This window comes from Phyllobates terribilis, unplaced genomic scaffold, assembly GCF_046119375.1.
Source record: "Phyllobates terribilis strain yellow unplaced genomic scaffold, ASM4611937v1 Scaffold_9__5_contigs__length_417890890, whole genome shotgun sequence".
Lineage (NCBI taxonomy): Eukaryota > Metazoa > Chordata > Amphibia > Anura > Dendrobatidae > Phyllobates > Phyllobates terribilis.
This window is the reverse complement of record NW_027362769.1, coordinates 131,550,072-131,570,749: the sequence shown is the minus strand read 5'-3', so window position 1 is coordinate 131,570,749 and position 20,678 is coordinate 131,550,072. Positions and strand designations below refer to the sequence as shown.

The following is a 20,678-nucleotide window of genomic DNA, read 5'->3' as shown; positions in this document are numbered from 1 at the left end:
TTGCAGGTTCAGTTCCTGAGCCCGCTCCATACATCTGCACCAGAGTAGGATGTGCTTGTGTCACATGGGGCTGGGTTTTTTTCCTGTTAAAAAACTTGACATATTTTATCCATGTGTCAGAAGTTTTGATCACTGGGGACTGACACCAATAGCGGAAATGAATGGTCAGAAGCGCTCTGCTGATATTTTTTTTAGCCGTGGTGTAAATGCCGCTGTTCTCCTGAATCTGGCATGTTTTTTCTTTTGTTCTTGTGCCTTTCTGTTTCTGAGATATGGCCTCTTCTTCCTATATTTAAATTTGCTCTGTTTACCAAAGGGGGAGTGGTCATGAACACTTTACTCAGTGGACGTTTTTACGAGGACCACGCCTTCTCTGCTAAAGAGACCAGATTTAAATACATGGAAGAAGTCGCCATATCTCAGGAACGTAGAGGCGCAGAAACAGAAGAAAAACGTTGTCACATTCAGGAGAGCGGCATCATTTACACCAAATGGAAAAAAATTACAAATTTATTGAAAGTGACAGTTCCTCTAACTGTGCAATTCATCTCATTCCTCACACATATATCACCTTATTAGGAAAACAGGCAGCGGCGCACATCCCACAGGTTCTAGTTACTACACATCTCCAATTTACAGTTAGCATGTAAAGAACAGCTACTTTCCCTTTTCATTGACCTTTTTGTCCCAGAAGCTTAATCAAAATCATGAACAAATACTCATGATTCCCTATAGCTGACATCAAAAGCCAACTTGCAAAAAGGAGCGATCTCATTGGCAGCTATAAGCGCCTGCTCCACTTTTGTTTTATACTAGGTATACCTCGCCCCTGGTATGTTTGGGTAGAAGAAGAGGAGTTTAAGCTAAATGTTTTTTTCTGGCTGGGAGGAAGCTTGCTGTAGCAGAAACCTTACCCCACTACCATCAGCAATAGGGACCACGAGAGCTAAGCCATGCCCCTTTGGATAAACCCTATTGCTTAGTCAATTTTTTGACGGACTACGTCTTTCAGCAGTTTACAAAGAGGTAGCGTCATTCTGTTTTTCTCTTTCTTCTGGTACATTTTTAGACTTCTTACTTTTATATATGAAGCAGCACAGTCCTATATGTGACTTAGGTGAACACCTGCCACTGGTAATATAGTCAATAATCTGAAGGGTCTGAATAGGAGCCTGTACATGGTACTACAAGCCCCATAACTGAAGCTGTGATGTACATTACAGCTGCCGATGCCTTTATGGTGCTAATCTCTGCTTATACCATGTGGCAAATGTCCAGATAGTTATTTTTCTGTAAGTAAACTCTTGATAATTCTTTCTAGAAGTTCTCTAATATTTCCTCAAGTGCGCAGCGCAGCTCTGGATTTGTCAAGAATGTCTTTTCTTATCTTTGGGTAAGTTGGGTGAAGTTCTAAAACCTGTGGAAAGAAAACAACACATGGTGATTTAAAATAAAATTAAAGTTTATTCTTTAAATGTATTTTTTTTTAAATAAATTTGTCCAGCATGGAAAGCTCGCAAATCACTTTATTAAGAGGATTTGTCTTCATTACTGTAAAAAAAAGTGGCTTCCAAACCCCCTGCTTTTCCCCAGTCTGTTTCCCTGCTGTTGGCTGTAATGATATCAAAATGTGCTAACTTAAGAGTACAGATGATGGCAGTGAAAAGGTTAGCACCTGTGTCCTCCTTTGAGTGTCATTCTTAAGACCACATTCACACGTTCAGTATTTGGTCAGTATTTTACATCAGTATTTGTAAGGGAAAACCAGGAATGGGTGATATATACAGAAGTGGTGACGTGTTTCTACAGTGGCATGTAAAAGTTTGGGCACCCCTGGTCAAAGTTAGTGTTATTGTGAACAGTTAAGCAAGCTGAAGATGAAATGATCTCTAAAAGGCCTGAAGTTAAAGATAACAGATTTCCTTTGTATTTTAGGCAAAAAATATATATTTTTAAATCTTTTACATTTTAAAAATGACGAAAAAGGAAAATGGACCAATGCAAAAGTTTGGGCACCCTGCATGGTCAGTACCTAGTAGCACCCCCTTTTGAAAGTATCACAGCTTGTAAACGCTTTATGTAGCAAGACAAGAGTCTTTCAATTCTTGTTTGAGGGATTTTCATCCATTCTTCCTTGGAAAATCCTTCCAGTTCTGTGAGATTCCTTGGTCATCTTCCATGCTCTGCTATTCTGAGGTCTAGCCACAGATTTTCATTGATGTTCAGAAGAGGGGACTGTGAGGGCCATTGTAAAACCTTCAGCTTGCGCCTTTTGAGGTCGTCTATTGTAGATTGTGATGTGTGTTTATGATCATTATCCATTTCTAGAAGCCATCCTCTTTTCAACTTCAACTTTTTTACAGATGGTGTTGTGTTTGCATCAAGAATTTGTTGAAATTTCATTGAATCCATTGTTTCCTCTACCCGTGAAATGTCCCCTGTACCATCGGCTGCAACACAACCCCAAAGCATGATTGATCCACCCCCATGCTTAATAGTTGGCGAGATGTTATTTTCCTGAAATTTGGTGGCCTTTTTTCTCCACACAAACCTTTGCTCATTGTGGCCAAAGAGTTCTATTTTAACCTTTTCGGTCGCCAGAACTTGTTTCCAAAATGTATCAGGCTTGCTTAGATGTTCTTTTGCATACTTCTGATGCTGAATTTTATGGTGAGGCTGCAGGAGAGGTTTTCTTCTGATGACTCTTCCATGAAGGTCATATTTGTGCAGGTGTCTCTGAACAGTAGAACAATGAACCACAAAGCTAGAGTCTGCTAAATCTTTCTGTAGGTCTTTTGAGGTTAAGCGGGGGTTCTGATTTTCCTCTCTAGCAATCGTACGAACAGCTCTCACTGAAATTTTGCTTGGTCTTCCAGACCTTATCTTGACCTTCACTGTTCCTGTTAGCTGCCATTTCTTAATTACATTTCAAACTGAGGAAAGGGCAACTTGAAAACACTTTCCTATCTTCTTTTAGCCTTCTCCTGCTTTATGGGCCTCCACCATTTTCATTTTCAGAGTGCTAGGCAGCTGCTTAGAAGAACCCATGGCTGCTGTTTTTTTGGCATAAAGTTAGAGGAGACTGGGTTTTTATAAAGCTGGGAAATTTTCATCACCTGGCATTTCCTAACGATGGTAGTGAACAAGCCATAACCCTAACAGGCTAATTAAGGTCAGAAACCTTGGTCAAAATTATCAAAGCACACAAATCTCCAAGGGTGCCCAAACTTTTGCATAGGCCCATTTCCCTTATTGTAATTTTTAAAATGAAAAAAAAAAGACAATATATATATTTATTTGCCTAAAATACAACTGAAATATGTCATCTTTAACAATATGCCTTTTAGAGATCATTTCATCTTCAATTTGCTTAACTGTTCACAATAACAGTGATTTTGACCAGGGGTGCCCAAACTTTTACATGCCACTGTATTATACTTTTCCTCTGATTGTCCCTCTCCTGATTTTGGCTTATAAATACTGATGAGAAATACTGACCAAATACTGAAAGTGGCCCTATCAAAACAATCTCCTACAGAAGCTTTCCTCAGAGTTAGTTAGACACCGGTGCTAAGCTGGCCCATCACTGCAATCATCTGTACTCCAAATGAGCACGTTCTCATATCAATGCATCTAAAAGCAGGCAAACAAGACTGGGGAGTCCCAGGGGTTTGAAAGCAACTTACAAGTATTTTTTTTTCCAGGAATGAAGACAACTTCCCCTAATAAAAGTGTTTTGCAAAGTTTCAATGATGGAAAAAAATATAAAAAATGTAAATAAAAGTTTAGTTACTCTGTCTTTAACTATACACTAGACTTAATAACTATACACTAGACTTAATAACTATACACTAGACTTAATAGCTGTCTACAAATATGTCAAGGGCTGTCACATTGTAGAAGGATCATCTTTATTCTCATTTGCACAAGGAAAGACTAGAAGCAATGGGATGAAACTAAATGGGAGGAGACACAGATTAGATATTAGAAAAAACTTTTTGACAGTTAGGGTGATTAATGAGTGGAACAGGCTGCCACGAGAGGTGGTGAGTTCCCCTTCAATGGACGCCTTCAAACAGAGGCTGGACAGACATCTGTCTGAGATGATTTAGTGAATCCTGCTTTGAGCAGGAGGTTGGACCAGATGACCCAGGAGGTCCCTTCCAAGTCTACATTCTATGATTCTATGATTCTACACTATGCACAGTGAAATTTTCTTCCTCTGTTCAAAAAATCTTGAAATATCCTAAAAGTAGTTTGAAAACCAAAATGGAACCAATAAAAATGACAGATCATCAACACTCCACCAACATGAAAATAAAAGAGTCATAATTATCAAAATATAACAATAAAAAAAAAAAAAAAAAAATCATTAGCCACGCTGTGACATTTTGGGACAAATCACACTTTTTTTAATGCCGAAAACTGATTAAAAAGTATGGGCCAGGGGCGTGGCCTGGCCGGGCATGTGAGAAGACGTGAGGCAGAAGAGCTCCTATAACCCTGTCCTATAATCCTTCCTGCCCGAGGGAATCATTGCTTCTAAAAGATCTCACCAGGTGGCCTGGGGTCTCAGGAGTGCGGGGGAGCAGTCGGTGGTGCAGAACGAGATGACCCGGCGAGATAGCAAGCAGAGGCAGGCGGCTGGCTCATCACAGCACGAGGGCCAAAATGGAGCCGTGGCCTCTGAGGCGGGAGCTGAAACTCCAAGACAGCGGGAGAAGCGCATGGAGGTGGTGAACAGGCTCTCCAAATATGCGCATGGCGGAGGAGCTGAGGAGCCTGCACCCGACCGGAATGTGCAGACATTGAAGAGCACGGTAACTGAAGGGGATGTGGAGAGGGCAGCGGGGGAGGCACATGAGAGGAATGTGCAGGCTGCTAAAACAACAACTCCCCCCAGCAGAGAGGCTCAGGTTACCAGTGGTGCTGACTCACTGGCAGAGGATGATGAGCCTACTTTAAAAGACGTGCTGCTGGCCATCTCACATAGTAAAGCTGATCTCACTGAACACATAGGGTCTGTGAAAGTGGACATATGTCATATACGCCATGACATGCAGAAAATGAGGGAGCGCCTCACTGCAACAGAAGGCAGAGTGGGGGATTTGGAGGATACTGTGTCTCCTATGACTAAAACGCTTAAAACAGCTACTGACTATTAACTATTTACTCAATAAAGCGGATGATCTTGAAAATCGTCTGAGAAGAAATAACGTGCGTATTGTGGGTGTGCCTGAGAAGGCAGAGGGCAGGGAGGTGGTGGACTTTTTTGAGAAATGGCTGAATGTTCGCTATTGAGAGGGCACACAGGGTCCCCACCAGACCTCCACCTCCTGGGGCACTGCCGCGTACAGTTCTAATCAAAATGCTGCATTTTCGTGACAGAGATAAAATCCTACAATTGGCGCGGTCGGCTAATGACTTATGTATAGAGGGGGCGAGAGTGTCCTTCTATCCTGATTTTTCTGTGGAGGTTCAAAGGAGACGCGCCCAATTTCAAGATATCAAGCGCAGACTGAGAGCCCTTCAAGTACCCTATGCAATGCTATATCCTGCACGGCTGCGGGTCACAGCACTGGGTGAAACTCATTTCTTTGATTCACCAAAGGAGGCTGCAAAGTGGATGGACTTAAAAGAGAGGCAAATCCAGGCGGGCTGACACCAATTTTGAGAAGATTCTTGACAGATTATAATATAATAATTCAAGAAATTTGAATTCTAGTGGATAATACTCCGCTGTTGGCTAATGAATCTCTGTTTATAAATGTTATGATTATTATTTTTCAGTTTTTGTATACTGCTTATAACCTGGCTCTCATATATACCTCGGGCAGGCCAATATACTTATATGGTTGTTGAGGTGCTGGTTTCACCTACAATGTAGAGGCAGGGTTAAGACACTCTGCCGTTTGAATGTTCTGGGAACGTTGTGTTGGGGGGGAGTGAGGGAGTCTCTGATGCAGCTCATGTTGCGGCGCCTCGTGTGCTTAAGGCCTACTAGGCTGCATGAGGCTAAACACCAGACTCTACATAGTACGGCTGTTGGTATTCATTTGATTAATGGGGGGGGGGATGTTAAATGAGGGAGCGATGGGGGGTAAAAGAACAGAATTTACTTTGATTGGTGCAGACTGTGTATTATTACAATACCATAATCTTGATGATCAGACACACGTGTGGGTACAGAGGGGGGCATGTGACAGTTCATCTTCAATCGTTAAAACATGGTTAAGCAGATTAATGTAGTATCCTGGAATATTAGAGGTATGGGAGATCACAACAAAAGATTTGCGGCACTTAAATATCTTAAGAAATATCGGGAGTTGATAATCTGTCTGCAAGAGACGCATTGCAATACGGAGGCCGCTGCGGCACTGAGCAAGCTTTGGAGGGGGCCGGCATATCATTCTACACATAGTACTTACTCTAGGGGGGTTAGTATATTGATTCACCCGAATTTACCCTTTGAATGTGAGAGAAGTATTTGTGACAGGGAGGGTAGGTATGTATGTCTAGTGTGCAGAGTGGCTGGACTTAGAATTTGCCTAATTGCTCTATATGTCCCTCCACCTTTCTCTAGACAGACTTTGCGCCAACTATTCCCGTGGATAATGGAATTTGCTACTATACCCCTGTTAGTCATCAGGGATTTTAATATGTATCTACATGCTGAGCTTGAGAAGTATAGGGGTAATGTGGGGGGAGGGGCTGCTCAAGAGACATCGTTGGCAAGGGTCCTGCAGGAAATCAGTCTGGTAGATGTGTGGTGGGTTCGTTTCCCTAATGTTAAGAAGTATTCGTGTTATTCAGCATCCTATTCCTCTCTGTCCAGAATTGACCTGGCTCTGGGAAATAGTCATCTAGTCCCTCTAGTCACTAAAGTAGAATACTGCACAAGATTGTTATCTGATCATTCCCCATTATTGGTTGTTCTGGGGGTTGATCCTGGCACCATAAACAGAAGGGCATTGTGGAGGTTTAACCCCTACTGGCTGGATGTATTCGGGGAACAGTTAGATTTAGCAGGTAAATTGGAGCATTTCTTTAAAGACAATATAGGCTCTGCTCCTTTAGATACGGTATGGGAAGCCATGAAGGCGTTCTTAAGGGGGATCCTGATTAAGGAAATTTCCGTGATCAAATCCAAAAATAGGGCTCGTACTCAGGAGTTGCGGAGGGAAGTAGACATACTGGAACAGAGGTATGTTGGGTCTCCAATCATAGAGAATAGGGAACACTGGACACAGGCACATGCTACACTAAATGACCATATATTGAAACAAGCAGAGCATAAACGATTCTTTCTTAAACAGTTTTATGTGGAGGGAGAGAGTGCAGGACACTTGCTGGCCACTATAGCTAAGGCCCAAACTGGGGCTCCTATGATTGCAGCTATCAGGGATACTAGGGGTGCGGTAATTACTGATTCAAAGGATATAATGGAAGATTTTTTTTCAGTTCTATAGACAATTATACGCCTCCAAACTGACTAAGGCGCAAAGGGACATAGATCTATACCTTCATGATATGCAAATACCATGCCTAACAGATAGCCAGAGAGAACAACTAGATGCACCAATCACCCTGGAGGAGATGCAGGAAGCTTTAAAAGATTTTCAAAATAACAAAGCCCCTGGTGCTGACGGGATCCCCGCGGAAATTTATAAGGCGGCTGGGGGGGTTTTACTTCCCAGGTTACTGGAAGTGTTTAAAGAAGCGAGGGAGGGGGGGGCCTTGCCGGCTTCAATGAGGGAGGCTAACATAGTTCTTTTGCCAAAACCTGGAAAGGATGCACTAAACCCCGAATCATATAGGCCAATATCCTTTACTCTCAGTAGATGTTAAAATTTTAGCTAAGGTCTTGGCTACCAGATTGGTGGCGGTTATTACACATCTGGTTGCAGAAGACCAAACTGGGTTTATACCGGCCAAGTCGACGGCAATTAACTTGCGTCGGCTTTTTCTTAATCTACAAATGCAGTCACAAAATGCGGGTGGTAGGGCAGTACTATCACTTGATGCCACTAAGGCTTTTGATAGTGTCGAATGGGAGTATTTATGGGCTGTTTTGCGAAAAATGGGGTTCGGTACTGGATTTCGGGCCTGGGTACGGCTTCTATATAACAATCCGGTAGCTCGGATTAGAATTAATGGTAATCTTTCTGGTAGTATTGAAATGGGTAGGGGCACGCGTCAAGGCTGCCCGTTGTCTCCCCTACTGTTCACCCTGGCTGTGGAGCCATTGGCTGTTAAGCTTCGTTCCAGCAGTGAAATTCAGGGTTTCCGCTACAAAACACTGGAGGAGCGGGTGGCCCTATATGCTGACGACCTTCTGTTGTTTTTGGGTGACACGGAGCAATCTCTGACGACAGCTATGAATTTAATAAGGGAGTTTGGAGATCATTCCGGCTTACGGATTAATTGGGACAAATCAGTTCTTATGCCGGTTGATGGTTTGTCTCAGAATACTAGGGTAGGGAGTACTTGCTTGAAGGTGGTGCGAGAATTTAAATATCTCGGAGTTAGAGTGACCACATCTATTGGAGATTATATTCCTTTAAATTTACTTGAACTGCTTACTAAATTTCAACAAAAGGCCAATACTTGGAGCAAACTTCCCCTATCAATGGTAGGTCGAACTAACTTAATTAAAATGGTGTTAATGCCCCAATTATTATATATCCTTCATAATTCACCGGTTTGGATCCCCATGAGAATATTTTATAAATTTCAGGCACTGTTTCGGGAATTGATCTGGAAAAAAGGGGTGGCCAGAATCAGCTTGGATACACTTCAAAGGCCCAAAGATCAGGGGGGACTAGCCGCACCTAATCCATGGATATATTTTCTAGCTTCTCAAATGCAACAGCTCTGGTTAATCCAGGGGAACCTAGATAAACTGATACGTCTATTATCACACAATCTGCCAATTACCTCCTTTCTAGAAACAGGAATCTCGGGGTGGGATGCTAGGCGACACCTCCCGACCCTAACACTTATGGGGAAAATGTGGCAGAAAATCAAATTGTTGTTGGGAATAAAAGGCTTTACCCCGTTTACTCCGCTGTGGCATAATGCGGGCCTTCCAGAGATCCATAAACTGAAAGGATTTGGAATATGGGAAAAATTGGGAATAACTAATGTGGCGCAAATATTAGAGGGGGAAATATTTAAATCGTTCCAACAGATAAAAGAAGAATACTGTATTCCACAAACTAGTTTTTACTTTTATCTCCAATTGAGGCATGCATGGTTTGTACAGCCGCGACATATGCAAAGTAAAATCCAACATCATCTACTGTTTAACACATTATTATGCCATAGAGGTGGGAAGGGATTGATTTCCAGAATTTACGGGATACTTATGCAGCAATTTCAGTGGGACAGACCCTTAAATGTTAAGGAGAGGTGGGAACGCGACATTGGTACTATATCCTCAGAGGAGTGGGAAGATGTGGTGGGGAGCGTTCCGATACTATCTACATGTGAGGCACATAGACTTTCACAGTTGTATTTATTACATAGGGTATATAGAACCCCCAAATTTCTACAGCGCATTGGGGCAAGGAATGACAGTATGTGCCCGAAATGTGGAGAGGAAGGAGCAGATCTTATGCATATGATGTGGACGTGTAGAAGGGTCGCTGTATTCTGGAATGAGTGTGTGCAATACATTAATGATGTGTTTGAGTGTAATTTACCCCTATATTCTAAAGTGTGTGTATTAGGCCTTGTAGAAATAATAGGATGTGACGAGGATGAAATAATAGCTGTTAAGAGGACTCTATACCAGGTCAGAAAGCTTATAGCTGCACATTGGTTGGATCCCTCCCCTCTCAGGCTCCAGGAATTTTTGGACAGAATGCGCCTTTTATTGAGATTAGAAGAGGGAGTGTACAAAAAGCGGAAGGCTATACGTAAATTCGATAAAATCTGGGGTAAATGGAATATGTTTCATGGTTATCATATTATGTCTATTTTAAATATCACTTGAATTTAAAATGTTGTGGTCTCTCATGTTCTGTATAACTAATTACTGATTATCAGATACTAAGCTCTGTACCCATGGATCAAACTAGTAATGCTTTAACAGTCGGATAAGCTTTATGATGGTATACGGTTTGTAACAAAATTTGTTTTTTGCCATATGGTTCTTGGGGCTGTTATGGGTGGGGGGAAGGGGAACGGGTGGGTCTTGAGAGGCACTGCTAGTTTAGTGATGCCTCACTGTTGTTTATGTATAATGTTATAAAAAGTCTTTTAATAAAAAATATCTGATTTAAAAAAAAAAAGTATGGGCCATAAAGTTAAATGCTAAAAATTAGGCTATCTAGAGCCACCACTAGAGGGAGTTCATTGAATACAGTGTAATTTTTTAAAGTTCAGTGTATTACACTAAGCGCCCTCTAGTGGTGCTATCAGAAAAAAAAGAAAAATTGTCTCCTGAACCCTGAAGAGCATTTACAGAAGGAGATATTTATGATTCTAAACCAGAGACGGGTGCAAGTATAGGAAGGTTTACTGGTTGACTATAAGACTACATACACCAGTTGGATCTCATTAATTAGAACCAGTACCCTTCGTGGAGCGGTGTCAACCAGCTAGTACCCTACTCTACACTGACGAGGAGAAAGAACCCCTAAAAAGCTATCTGCAGATGTCTTCCTGATTTGAGTGACATCTCGAACATAGTTTAGACCTCCTTTATGCAGTTACTCTGCAGGAATAGCGGACATTGCACCTTCATTGCGACACCTGTACCCATCAGTTATTATTCTGTATAGATCTATAAGAGATCTTACCTTATGGCAAACATCGATGGCATCTACATATCTCTTTGCCTTCAGATAGTTAAACGCCAATTTGTACCCTAAAAACGAAAATACCAAATGTGATGAATAAAGCGCAAAGTAGTGTCCAATACCAATTCTAAGCGCTGAGACCAACCTGATCACCGCAGCAGTCATCAAACAGAAACAAAGGGCCGTATCGATCAACAGACTAAATGAATTCCTCCCTAGCACCCCCCTCCCCAATGGACAAGTCTAAGTTTTCTATGTGCTTTCCTTCTTTTGAGCCTATTTTCTCTGCCCTCCCCGAGATACTTTCTCCCCTCTCCACTGCATATCTATGTATAAATCTCTTCCCCACCCTTCTGCTAAGGCTAGGGTCACATAACCGTTTTCTCGACATCCGAGAAAAATGGTCTGATTATGCTAATAAAACTCTCATCAAACATTTTCTAACCTTCTCCATTATGTCCGTGAAAATCGGATTGCACTCAGGTGTCATCCGAGTGAGGTCTGATTTTTTTCACAGACCCATAAACATGGAATAGGCGAGCGCCATCCAATTCTCGGAGGCATATTATGCATGCTACGATTTTTTTTCTCGGACCACTCGGTCCAAAAAACAAAAATCGGACATGTGAACAACCCCATGAAATAACGTGTACGAGTACAATCTGTCAAGACCACGATTAAAACGGTCGTGTGCACGAGTCTGACACTGAAACAAACAATGAAATAAAATTCTGCATTTAAAGTTAATTTGGTGGTTCACTTCTGGGGACATTTTATTTTTAATGTTGCTATTTGGGTCTAAAAATTATCTTTGCTCTTTGGTTTTATGAATAATTTTGCACCGTTTCATTTTTACAGCCTCTTTGTTTCCTTGGAAATTCAACTTTGATGTGGTCTGCGGTCATTAATCAGCTAAGAGCAGCAAAAAAAAAAAAAAAGACAGGTACGAGTAAGAAATTCTCCCACTGGATCATCAGGACGCGCTCACTGACTGATTCTCAACTCGACAGCGCAACGAAGGCTATAGAAGGCAAACAGTGCAAAGTACGTTTTAATGAAGCCCGATTACAAAAATGATTTTTTTGCTAAAACTACATGCATTTAAGTAAGAAAATAAAAAAATAAACAACCCCTTTAAGACACCATTGTTAAATCCTGGAAAGCCCCTTTAAAAATATAGTTTTCTAGTATGGTTCCTTTACATACATATAAGTGATGCTTGTAATCCAAGACTTTTCTGTTTACTGGGAGTCCTGGAGTCCACAGCCTGTACCACCCTCCCAGATGACTAGTACTTATTCCCTCCCGTTCTCCTGTGATACAATTCCTCCTTACCGACGGTGGGGTTTGTTTGGTTCCCGTATTTCCAGGCCAGTTCATAGTTGCTGGCGGCGTCTTTATACGCCTGTTCTTTTTCCATGATGTAGCCGGTGTATTCATACGCTTTGCAGCAAGACTGGAATAAGAGCGTAGCGGGAGGAGAACAAAGGTGACATTACAACCTGTTGTGTCTATAATTACTAGAATTTGACTTTCCATTTCGATAGAAATGCACATTACGCCCATATTATACATGGAGACATTCCTGCACGATGGCATCTGAGAACACAGAATTACACATCTGGTGAAGGTTTCCAGCCCAGAACTGCACGGTCATTGCGAATTACAGGCCGGATCCAGAAGACAACACAGAGATCATCAATTACGTCATTTTCCCTTAAAGTCATAGCTGGATATTTTGCTTTAGCATACCAATCAAACTTCTGCTAATCCAGAAATTCTGATAATCCGGCATTTATTTTAAAATCACAAATTCATGATAAATTCGAGGATTCGGAAACAAATCGATAGCGACAGATTTTGCGTCAACATTTTATGTTCTCTACTTTTGTGTTATGTCGTTTTCTGTGACTGATAATCCAGAATATTTGATTATTCGGCACCTGGGAGATTAACCCTTAAAAGGATATGCAATTTTTCATTCTTGTGTTTACTTTTTTTTTTTTGCTTCTTTTCTTCTTCAAGCCATAACTTTTTATTTTTCAATCAATGCAGCCATATTCATTTTTTTATTTTTTTTTTAGGCGGGACGAGTTGTAATTTAAATTACATCATTCATTTTACCATATAATAAACAAAAAATAAGAAAAAAAATGACAAGTGCAGTGAAATAGTGCGAATAAAAATACAATACTGCCATGATTCTTTGGGTTTTGTTTTTATGCCATTCATCGTGTGGTAAAAATAATCTGGCATCAGGATCCTCCAGGGCAGTGATAACAAACTTAAAGTATTTCTTACTATTTTAGTGGTTACATTTTTTTTCGAAATTCTGTAAAAAAAAAAAAAAAAAAAAATCTATTTGTTTTTTGTCGCCGTTTCCTGAAACCCATACGTTTTTTCTTAGAGAAACTCTCACCAAAGAGCTGGGAGTCCCCCATACACATTACATGGTTGGCTGTTCCTGCTGAAAGCTGTGAGTTTGGGCCAACTTTTTTCTAAATTTCCTGTAATGAGGAACATCTGTTAATCCAGCACCTTTAACCCCTTATGAAAGCGCCCATTTTGGGCCTTTAAGACGAAGCATTTTTTTTATTTTAATTTTTTCATCATTGCACTCCAGAAGCCATAATGTTTTATTCTTCATTAAAATAGCTTTATTAGAGCTTTTATTTTTGCAGGATGAGTTCTATACATATACGTTAATACCTAACTTTTGTTAATTTATGTGTGCAGCATATACAATTTTTTTTATTGGGAAACCTGTGATTTTAAAGACTTTTATTTATGTAACATTTTTTCTTCACATACTTATTAGGTCCCTAAGGGGACCTGAACATGTGATCCTATGATGACGTTAGTAATACACTGCACTACCTATGTAGTGAAATGCATTACCTAGCCTGTCGGCTGAGGTATGTAACAGACCCGGATGCCATTGTTATCCATCTGCTCCCTGCAACTGAGCTGCAGGGGTGCCAATGGGCTGACAGAGGGAGTGCTCTGTCAAACTTTTCATGTGCCACTGTCAATATTGATAGCAAGGATTAAACTGCTGGGATCAAGGAGACCACCAATCCCAGCACTTACAGCAGAGACCGGCACTGGTACGGAAGCCTTACTGTACGATCAGCATGACGTATAGATCAGTCATGGAGCACAAAGTGACCGTTCTGCTTTCATTTTGACTGAGGACCGGCAAGAGTTTGACAATCCCAGAATATTTTGCAGGGATTGTTGTGGATAATATGGAGCTGAATACAGATGAGCTGCTCTCTGGAGCTGAAATCTGTGTATGAATGAGCAGAAGTCGGTGCGGCAGTCTGTATTGTCAGAGTAATTGCTTCTGGAGAGGGAACATTAGAAGCCCTTAGAGGATTCTTCTTCCCTCTGATAAAAGGTATTTCTCTGATAATGCTCGCCAGAGTCAATTATGAGAAACCTAATTTTTATTACAATCATGGACATGCGAACGAGTTTTACAGTTCCCTTAAATGCTTTTTCACAATCCCTAGCAATTTAAACGAGATGAAGATTATTTAACCAGTGACAAGCCAAGTGCACCATCCGCCCATCCCGCTCTCTATTTTTCATACACACCCTGTTATGTCGGAGGCAGCGCTTCAGCAGCTCGCCCGCCATGTCGTATTTTCCCGACTGAATGTAAATGTCGGCCAGCAGCAATAGACTCTTTTCGAACTCCTCTGCGTCCTTCGGGTTCCAGTTCATCTTGGAAATCCTTTTCAGCTGGTTTCTCGCTCGTGGGGTTTGCTTTAATATCATATAAGCTGTGGCCATACCCAAAAGTGCCGGCATGTGGTCCTTCTGGAAGAGAAAAAACACCAATTACAAACAACACTAAACATGTATGTCCATCATTGTCAACCTCAGTCATGAAGCGTGGAAGATGACACCCGTGGAAGCCACAGAGCCTGGAAGATGACAACCATGGGGGCCATAGAGCCTGGAAGATGACACCCATGGGGGCCATAGAGCCTGGAAGATGACACCCATGGGGGCCAAAGAGCCTGGAAGATGACACTCATGAGGGCCATAGAGCCTGGAAGATGACACCCATGGGGGCCATAGAGCCTGGAAGATGACACCCATGGGGGCAATCAAGCCTGGAAGAGGACACCCGTGGAAGCCACAGAGCCTGGAAGATGACACCCATGGGGGCCATAGAGCCTGGAAGATGACAACCATGGGGGCCATAGAGCCTGGAAGATGACAACCATGGGGGCTACAGAGTTTGGAGGATAACACCCATCGGGGCCATAGTGCCTGGAAGAGATGACACCCATGAGGGGGGTCATACAGCCTGGAAGATGACACCCGTGGGGGCCATAAAGTTTGGAAGATGACACATGTGGGGGCGATAGAGCCTGGAAGATGACACCGTGGGGACCAAAGATCCTGGAAGATGACACCGTGGGGACCAAAGAGCCTGGAAGATGACACCCACGGGGGCCATAGAGCCTGGAAGATGACACCCACGGGGGCCATAGAGCCTGGAAGATGACACCCACGGGGGCCATAGAGCCTGGAAGATGACACCCACGGGGGCCATAGAGCCTGGAAGATGACACCCACGGGGGCCATAGGGCCTGGAAGATGACACCCACGGGGGCCATAGAGCCTGGAAGATGACACCCTCGGGGCTATAGAGTCTGGAAGGTGACACCCACGGGGGCCATAGAGCCTGGTAGGTGACACCCACGGGGGCCATAGAGCTTGGAAGATGACAGCCATGGGGGCCATAGAGCCTGGAAGATGACAACGATGGGGGCCATAAAGCTTGGAAGATGACACCCATGGGGGCCATAGAGCCTGTAAGATGACACCCATGGGGGCCAAAGAGCCTGGAAGATGACACTCATGAGGGCCATAGAGCCTGGAAGATGACACCCATGGGGGCCATCGAGCCTGGAAGATGACACCCATGGGGGCCAGAGTTTGGAAGATGACATTCGTGGGGTCCATAGAAACAAGCGTCTGCCACCATGGAGGTATGTATATAGAGGAGTGGCGCTTTACTTGGTAGTTAGGAAAGGGGCTTTTACCACTGGTGTGGGTTTTGATTTTTGGAGCTGCCACCACGCGGGGTTATTGTCTCCGGTCAGCTGCGGTTGACCCACAGACAGTAGCGGAGACCAGTGCTGTGCGGCTGCAGCGTTCGCCTTCCTCCATAGATCCGTGTGCACATTTCATATCACCTCTGCAGCTGCCACTTCGGTAAATACGTTCAGGGCTCGCTCCACATTGGCTTTTTGCTTAGTCGCCACCAGGCAATAGTTCTCCATGATCCGTAGCTGGATGTGACCCTGAAGAATCTGCGGCTTCAGTTCTTTCAGAAGTTTCTCGGCCGTTCTCACGGCGAGTTGCACAGATTCCTGCTTCTCTGTGGAATTCCTGCACACGGAATAAAAATCGTCACTTTTACGGCAGATGGCGGACGCCGGCTAATTTAACCATAAGTTCAATAAATCTCTCTAGATAAGCACAAAACCTGAGGCCTCCCACCGTTTTTGCCGCATGTCTTTGAACCCATTTTTTTGGAAGAAAGATCTGCAGAACTGAACATAGTATTCCCGAGGTCTTACTACAGGCTCCATACTTTCTCTTTCTTCTGGTTATACCTACAGCTACACAGCCAACCTTCCAAATGCCTGGTCACCCTAGTGACTCATACTGAAGCTATCAGAGATCAGAACCCATCACCAGCAACGTGAACCCTATTACACCCTGTTGTGGTATCAGCAAAAAGCAAATCCGTACCCACCAAACCTTCTCGTGTCACATACGAATAGAATACTCAGGATCAAAAGGGGAAGGAGGAGGGAAGAGCATAAGGAGAGAACAGACAGAATGAGATACTGCTACTTTCTAGTAAGTGTTTTATCTCATCCGAGAGCTAGATTAACAGATACACTGCTCAGTATTGCTGTGTAAAGGCCTCCATGCTGCTGCTGTTTCTGAACATATGCTATAGACACAGGAGATCAGGAATCCCTCATGTCTCTGTTATGTCACCTCCTATACAAAGCACAGTTTCCACCCACTAGCCCAAGGATAACTGAATAATTAGAGACAGGGCCTGCAGAGAAAACTGGTGATAAATACCTAATACAAGTCATATATTGCCCTGAAATAGCATCTTTTCCTCATTCTACCTATTCTGAAAAGTAACTTCAGACAAAGCAGCCACCAGTCAAGTAGGAGGCGGCGGCGCTGGGCAGGGAGTAGAGCTGGAGTGACAGAGGCTTCAGCTCTACCATAGCTCTTCAGTCTCATTTGCATATCAATTCAGATGCTGATTTCTCAGGAACGGACTGGCCATGTAAAGGTACTGCTGGACTTGTGTTTGAAAGAGCTACATGTCCATATAAATAGTCTGGGGAGGGGGGCTGAAAGCCTGCTGACAGATTCCCTTTAAATCACCCCAAAATACAGTAACCTATCCAGAGATTAACTTTGATTTTGAAATGTGCAACTTCATCTATAATATCAGCCTCCAAACACGTGAGCTGGACTCTTAGGGCACAGTCGTACAAAGGATTTTCCTGCAGATTTCTGTGCGGAATCAGCACCAATGTTCCAGCTAAATCCATCGATGATTTGTGTCCCATTGATAAGAAATCTCCATGGAAATACATACAACATGGAGTTTTCCCAATGGCAATTTGAAATGTGCATCACGGAAAATAAATAAGCGTCATTCATGTCACTGGATGTTGGCTACACAGTGAATACACTTCAGAATTTTCAGCTTTTCAAACAACAAATCAGCAGCAGAAATCCAAGCGGATTCCCTTGCCAATCCAAGTTTTTCAGCGTAAAAAGTCATAGTGTGAACTTATCTTTACACTTAAAGGTAATGAGGCGTCGGAATAATTTGGACTACTCATGTGCACTCCGCTCACACAAAGAAACACAAGTGATCATTTCCGTACCCCATGTCTCCATCCAGATTGTCAAAGACTTCTCCTCCTACAGTCTCATTGTCAGGATTCAAGCAGATCTCAATCATGTTGTAGATGGCGTTCTGCCCCCAGTCACTGTCTTTTCGAGCTTTATTGAAATGTCGGAGTGCGTCATTAGGCTCCCCGGTGTACCTTCACGAAACAAAAAGGAATTCAATGATTACATAAGGTCTCACTTTTTAAAAGGGGATCGGCAAGAAAACAGTTTGGAAGCAGAAAAATATGTACAATGAATATATGAGATTCTGCGGACTTGTCGCTGGTACGTGACAAAGGCGCGACGGATGCAGTCACTGGGGTCTGGCTGCAATTCTCACAAGCAGACAGCAAGCCACTTTCTACAGAACCCACCAAATATTTAAAGGGGCAGTCCCCTGCTGCTCATGTCTGCATGGAAGGTAGGGGGCGCCGATGATGTTCTGATCCCACACATGTATAATAGCAGCAGATGTCGTGCATATCTGAGCTTTTGTAATAAGCCGGATGCGTGCAGAATATCTGACGATCATGCACGTGTCTTGGCAAGTACAGTACAGACCAAAAGTTTGGACACACCTTCTCATTTAAAGATTTTTCTGTATTTTCATGACTATGAAAATTGTACATTCACACTGAAGGCATCAAAACTATGAATTAACACATGTGGAATTATATACTTAACAAAAAAGTGTGAAACTACTGAAAATATGTCTTATATTCTAGGTTCTTCAAAGTAGCCACCTTTTGCTTTGATGACTGCTGTGCACACTCTTGGCATTCTCTTGATGAGCTTCAAGAGGTAGTCACCGGAAATGGTTTTCACTTCACAGGTCTGCCCTGTCAGGTTTAATAAGTGGGATTTCTTGCCTTATAAATGGGGTTGGGACCATCAGTTGTGTTGTGCAGAAGTCAGGTGGATACACAGCTGATAGTCCTACTGAATAGACTGTTAGAATTTGTATTATGGCAAGAAAAAAGCAGCCAAGTAAAGAAAAACGAGTGGCTATCATTACTTTAAGAAATGAAGGTCAGTCATTCCGAAAAGTTAGGAAAACTTTGAAAGTGTCCCCAAGTGCAGTTGCAAAAACCATCAAGCGCTACAAAGAAACTGGCTCACATGAGGACCGCCCCAGGAAAGGAAGACCAAGAGTCACCTCTGCTTCTGAGGGTAAGTTTATCCGAGTCACCAGCCTCAGAAATCGCAGGTTAACAGCAGCTCAGATTAGAGACCAGGTCAATGCCACACAGAGTTCTAGCAGCAGACACATCTCTTCAACAACTGTTAAGAGGAGACTTTGTGCAGCTGGCCTTCATGGTAAAATAGCTGCTAGGAAACCAATGCTAAGGACAGACAACAAGCAGAAGAGACTTGTTTGGGCTAAAGAACACAAGGAATGGACATTAGACCAGTGGAAATCTGTGCTTTGGTCTGATGAGTCCAAATTTGAGATCTTTGGTTCCAACCACCGTGTCATTGTGCAACGCAGAAAAGGTGAACGGATGGACTCTACATGCCTGGTTCCCACCATGAAGCATGGAGGAGGAGGTGTGATGGTGTGGGGGTGCTTTGCTGGTGACACTGTTGGAGATTTATTCAAAATTGAAGGCATACTGAACCAGCATGGCTACCACAGCATCTTTCTGCGGCATGCTATTCCATCCGGCTTAAGTTTAGTTGCACCATCATTTATTTTTCAACAGGACAATGACCCCAAACACTCCTCCAGGCTGTGTAAGGGCTAGTTGACCAAGAAGGAGAGTGATGGGGTGCTACGCCAGATGACCTGGCCTCCACAGTCACCAGACCTGAACCCAATCGAGATGGTTTGGGGTGAGCTGGACCGCAGAGTGAAGGCAAAAGGGTCAACAAGTGCTAAGCATCTCTGGGAACTCCTTCAAGATTGTTGGAAGACCATTTCCGGTGACTACCTCTTGAAGCTCATCAAGAGAATGCCAAGAGTGTGCAAAGCAGTCATCAAAGCAAAAGGTGGCTACTTTGAAGAACCTAGAATATAAGACATATTTTCAGTTGTTTCACACTTTTTTGTTAAGTATATAATTCCTCATGTGTTAATTCATAGTTTTGATGCCTTCAGTGTGAATGTACAATTTTCATAGACATGAAAATACAGAAAAATCTTTAATGAGAAGGTGTGTCCAAACTTTTGGTCTGTACTGTATGCAATGTCGTAACATCATCAGCACTGCAAAATTGAGTGCCACCGGATTGCCCTTTAAATTATTTGCACAAGATTACAAGAACATGGTTGCTTTCTCCCCATGGATTGTAGCCGAGCTCCAATAAAGAAAATGAGGATGAGCTGCAGTACTGACTGCAACCTGTGAACAGGTAAGGCGCTGTTTTCAAACAAAGAATTCATGTTTTCTAATCCTGTACAATCCCTTTAGGCTTTTAGTGCCTCAGCCCTGAATCTAGATTCAACCTTAGGCTATGTTTACATGTAGATTTTTGTGGCATTTTTTGCAGTGAAAACCTGCTCTATTGTTAGTAAAAACGCTTATTTTAACGGCAGTCATGTAATCCTCCATACTAATGAACTCCGTCTTCATCACTAATTGGCAGCTTTTTGTCTATGCACAGTGCACATGGAAAGCTGCCAGTCAGTGGTGTGGGCGGGGTTATACAGAGCTCAGCATTCAGAGATCTGCTAGATCTGCAGCAAGTAAAACAGGGATTTTATTAAAGTACAGCAAGCAGCCCTGTAAGTGATACATTGCTGGAATCTGGGTTTCTGCCTCTACATCATGCTGCTCTCAGTTAGGGCAACAAAAACGTGCTGACAGATTCCCTTTAAACAGCTTTTTTCCTAAGAATTCTCCATTATTTTTTCCTTTTAGATTAGAACAAATTTTCAATTAAAATCAATTTAAAAAAAATTATCCTGTGTCT

At 42.7% G+C, this 20,678-nt stretch overlaps 1 protein-coding gene across 1 annotated transcript in view; it reads right to left on the bottom strand.

Annotated features, from left to right (window-relative positions):
• Positions 1-275: 275 nt before the first annotated feature.
• Positions 276-20,678, bottom strand: part of TTC21B (tetratricopeptide repeat domain 21B) — a 64,465-nt gene continuing 44,062 nt past the window's right edge. The window contains exons 18-23 of the mRNA XM_073646121.1: positions 17,759-17,920; positions 16,022-16,217; positions 14,406-14,630; positions 12,141-12,261; positions 10,806-10,873; positions 276-1,417 (exon numbers count right to left, since the gene is read on the bottom strand). Of these exons, the coding sequence (XP_073502222.1) occupies positions 1,340-1,417; positions 10,806-10,873; positions 12,141-12,261; positions 14,406-14,630; positions 16,022-16,217; positions 17,759-17,920 (850 nt within the window). The 3' untranslated portion in view covers positions 276-1,339. The remainder of the gene's footprint in view (positions 1,418-10,805; positions 10,874-12,140; positions 12,262-14,405; positions 14,631-16,021; positions 16,218-17,758; positions 17,921-20,678) is intronic.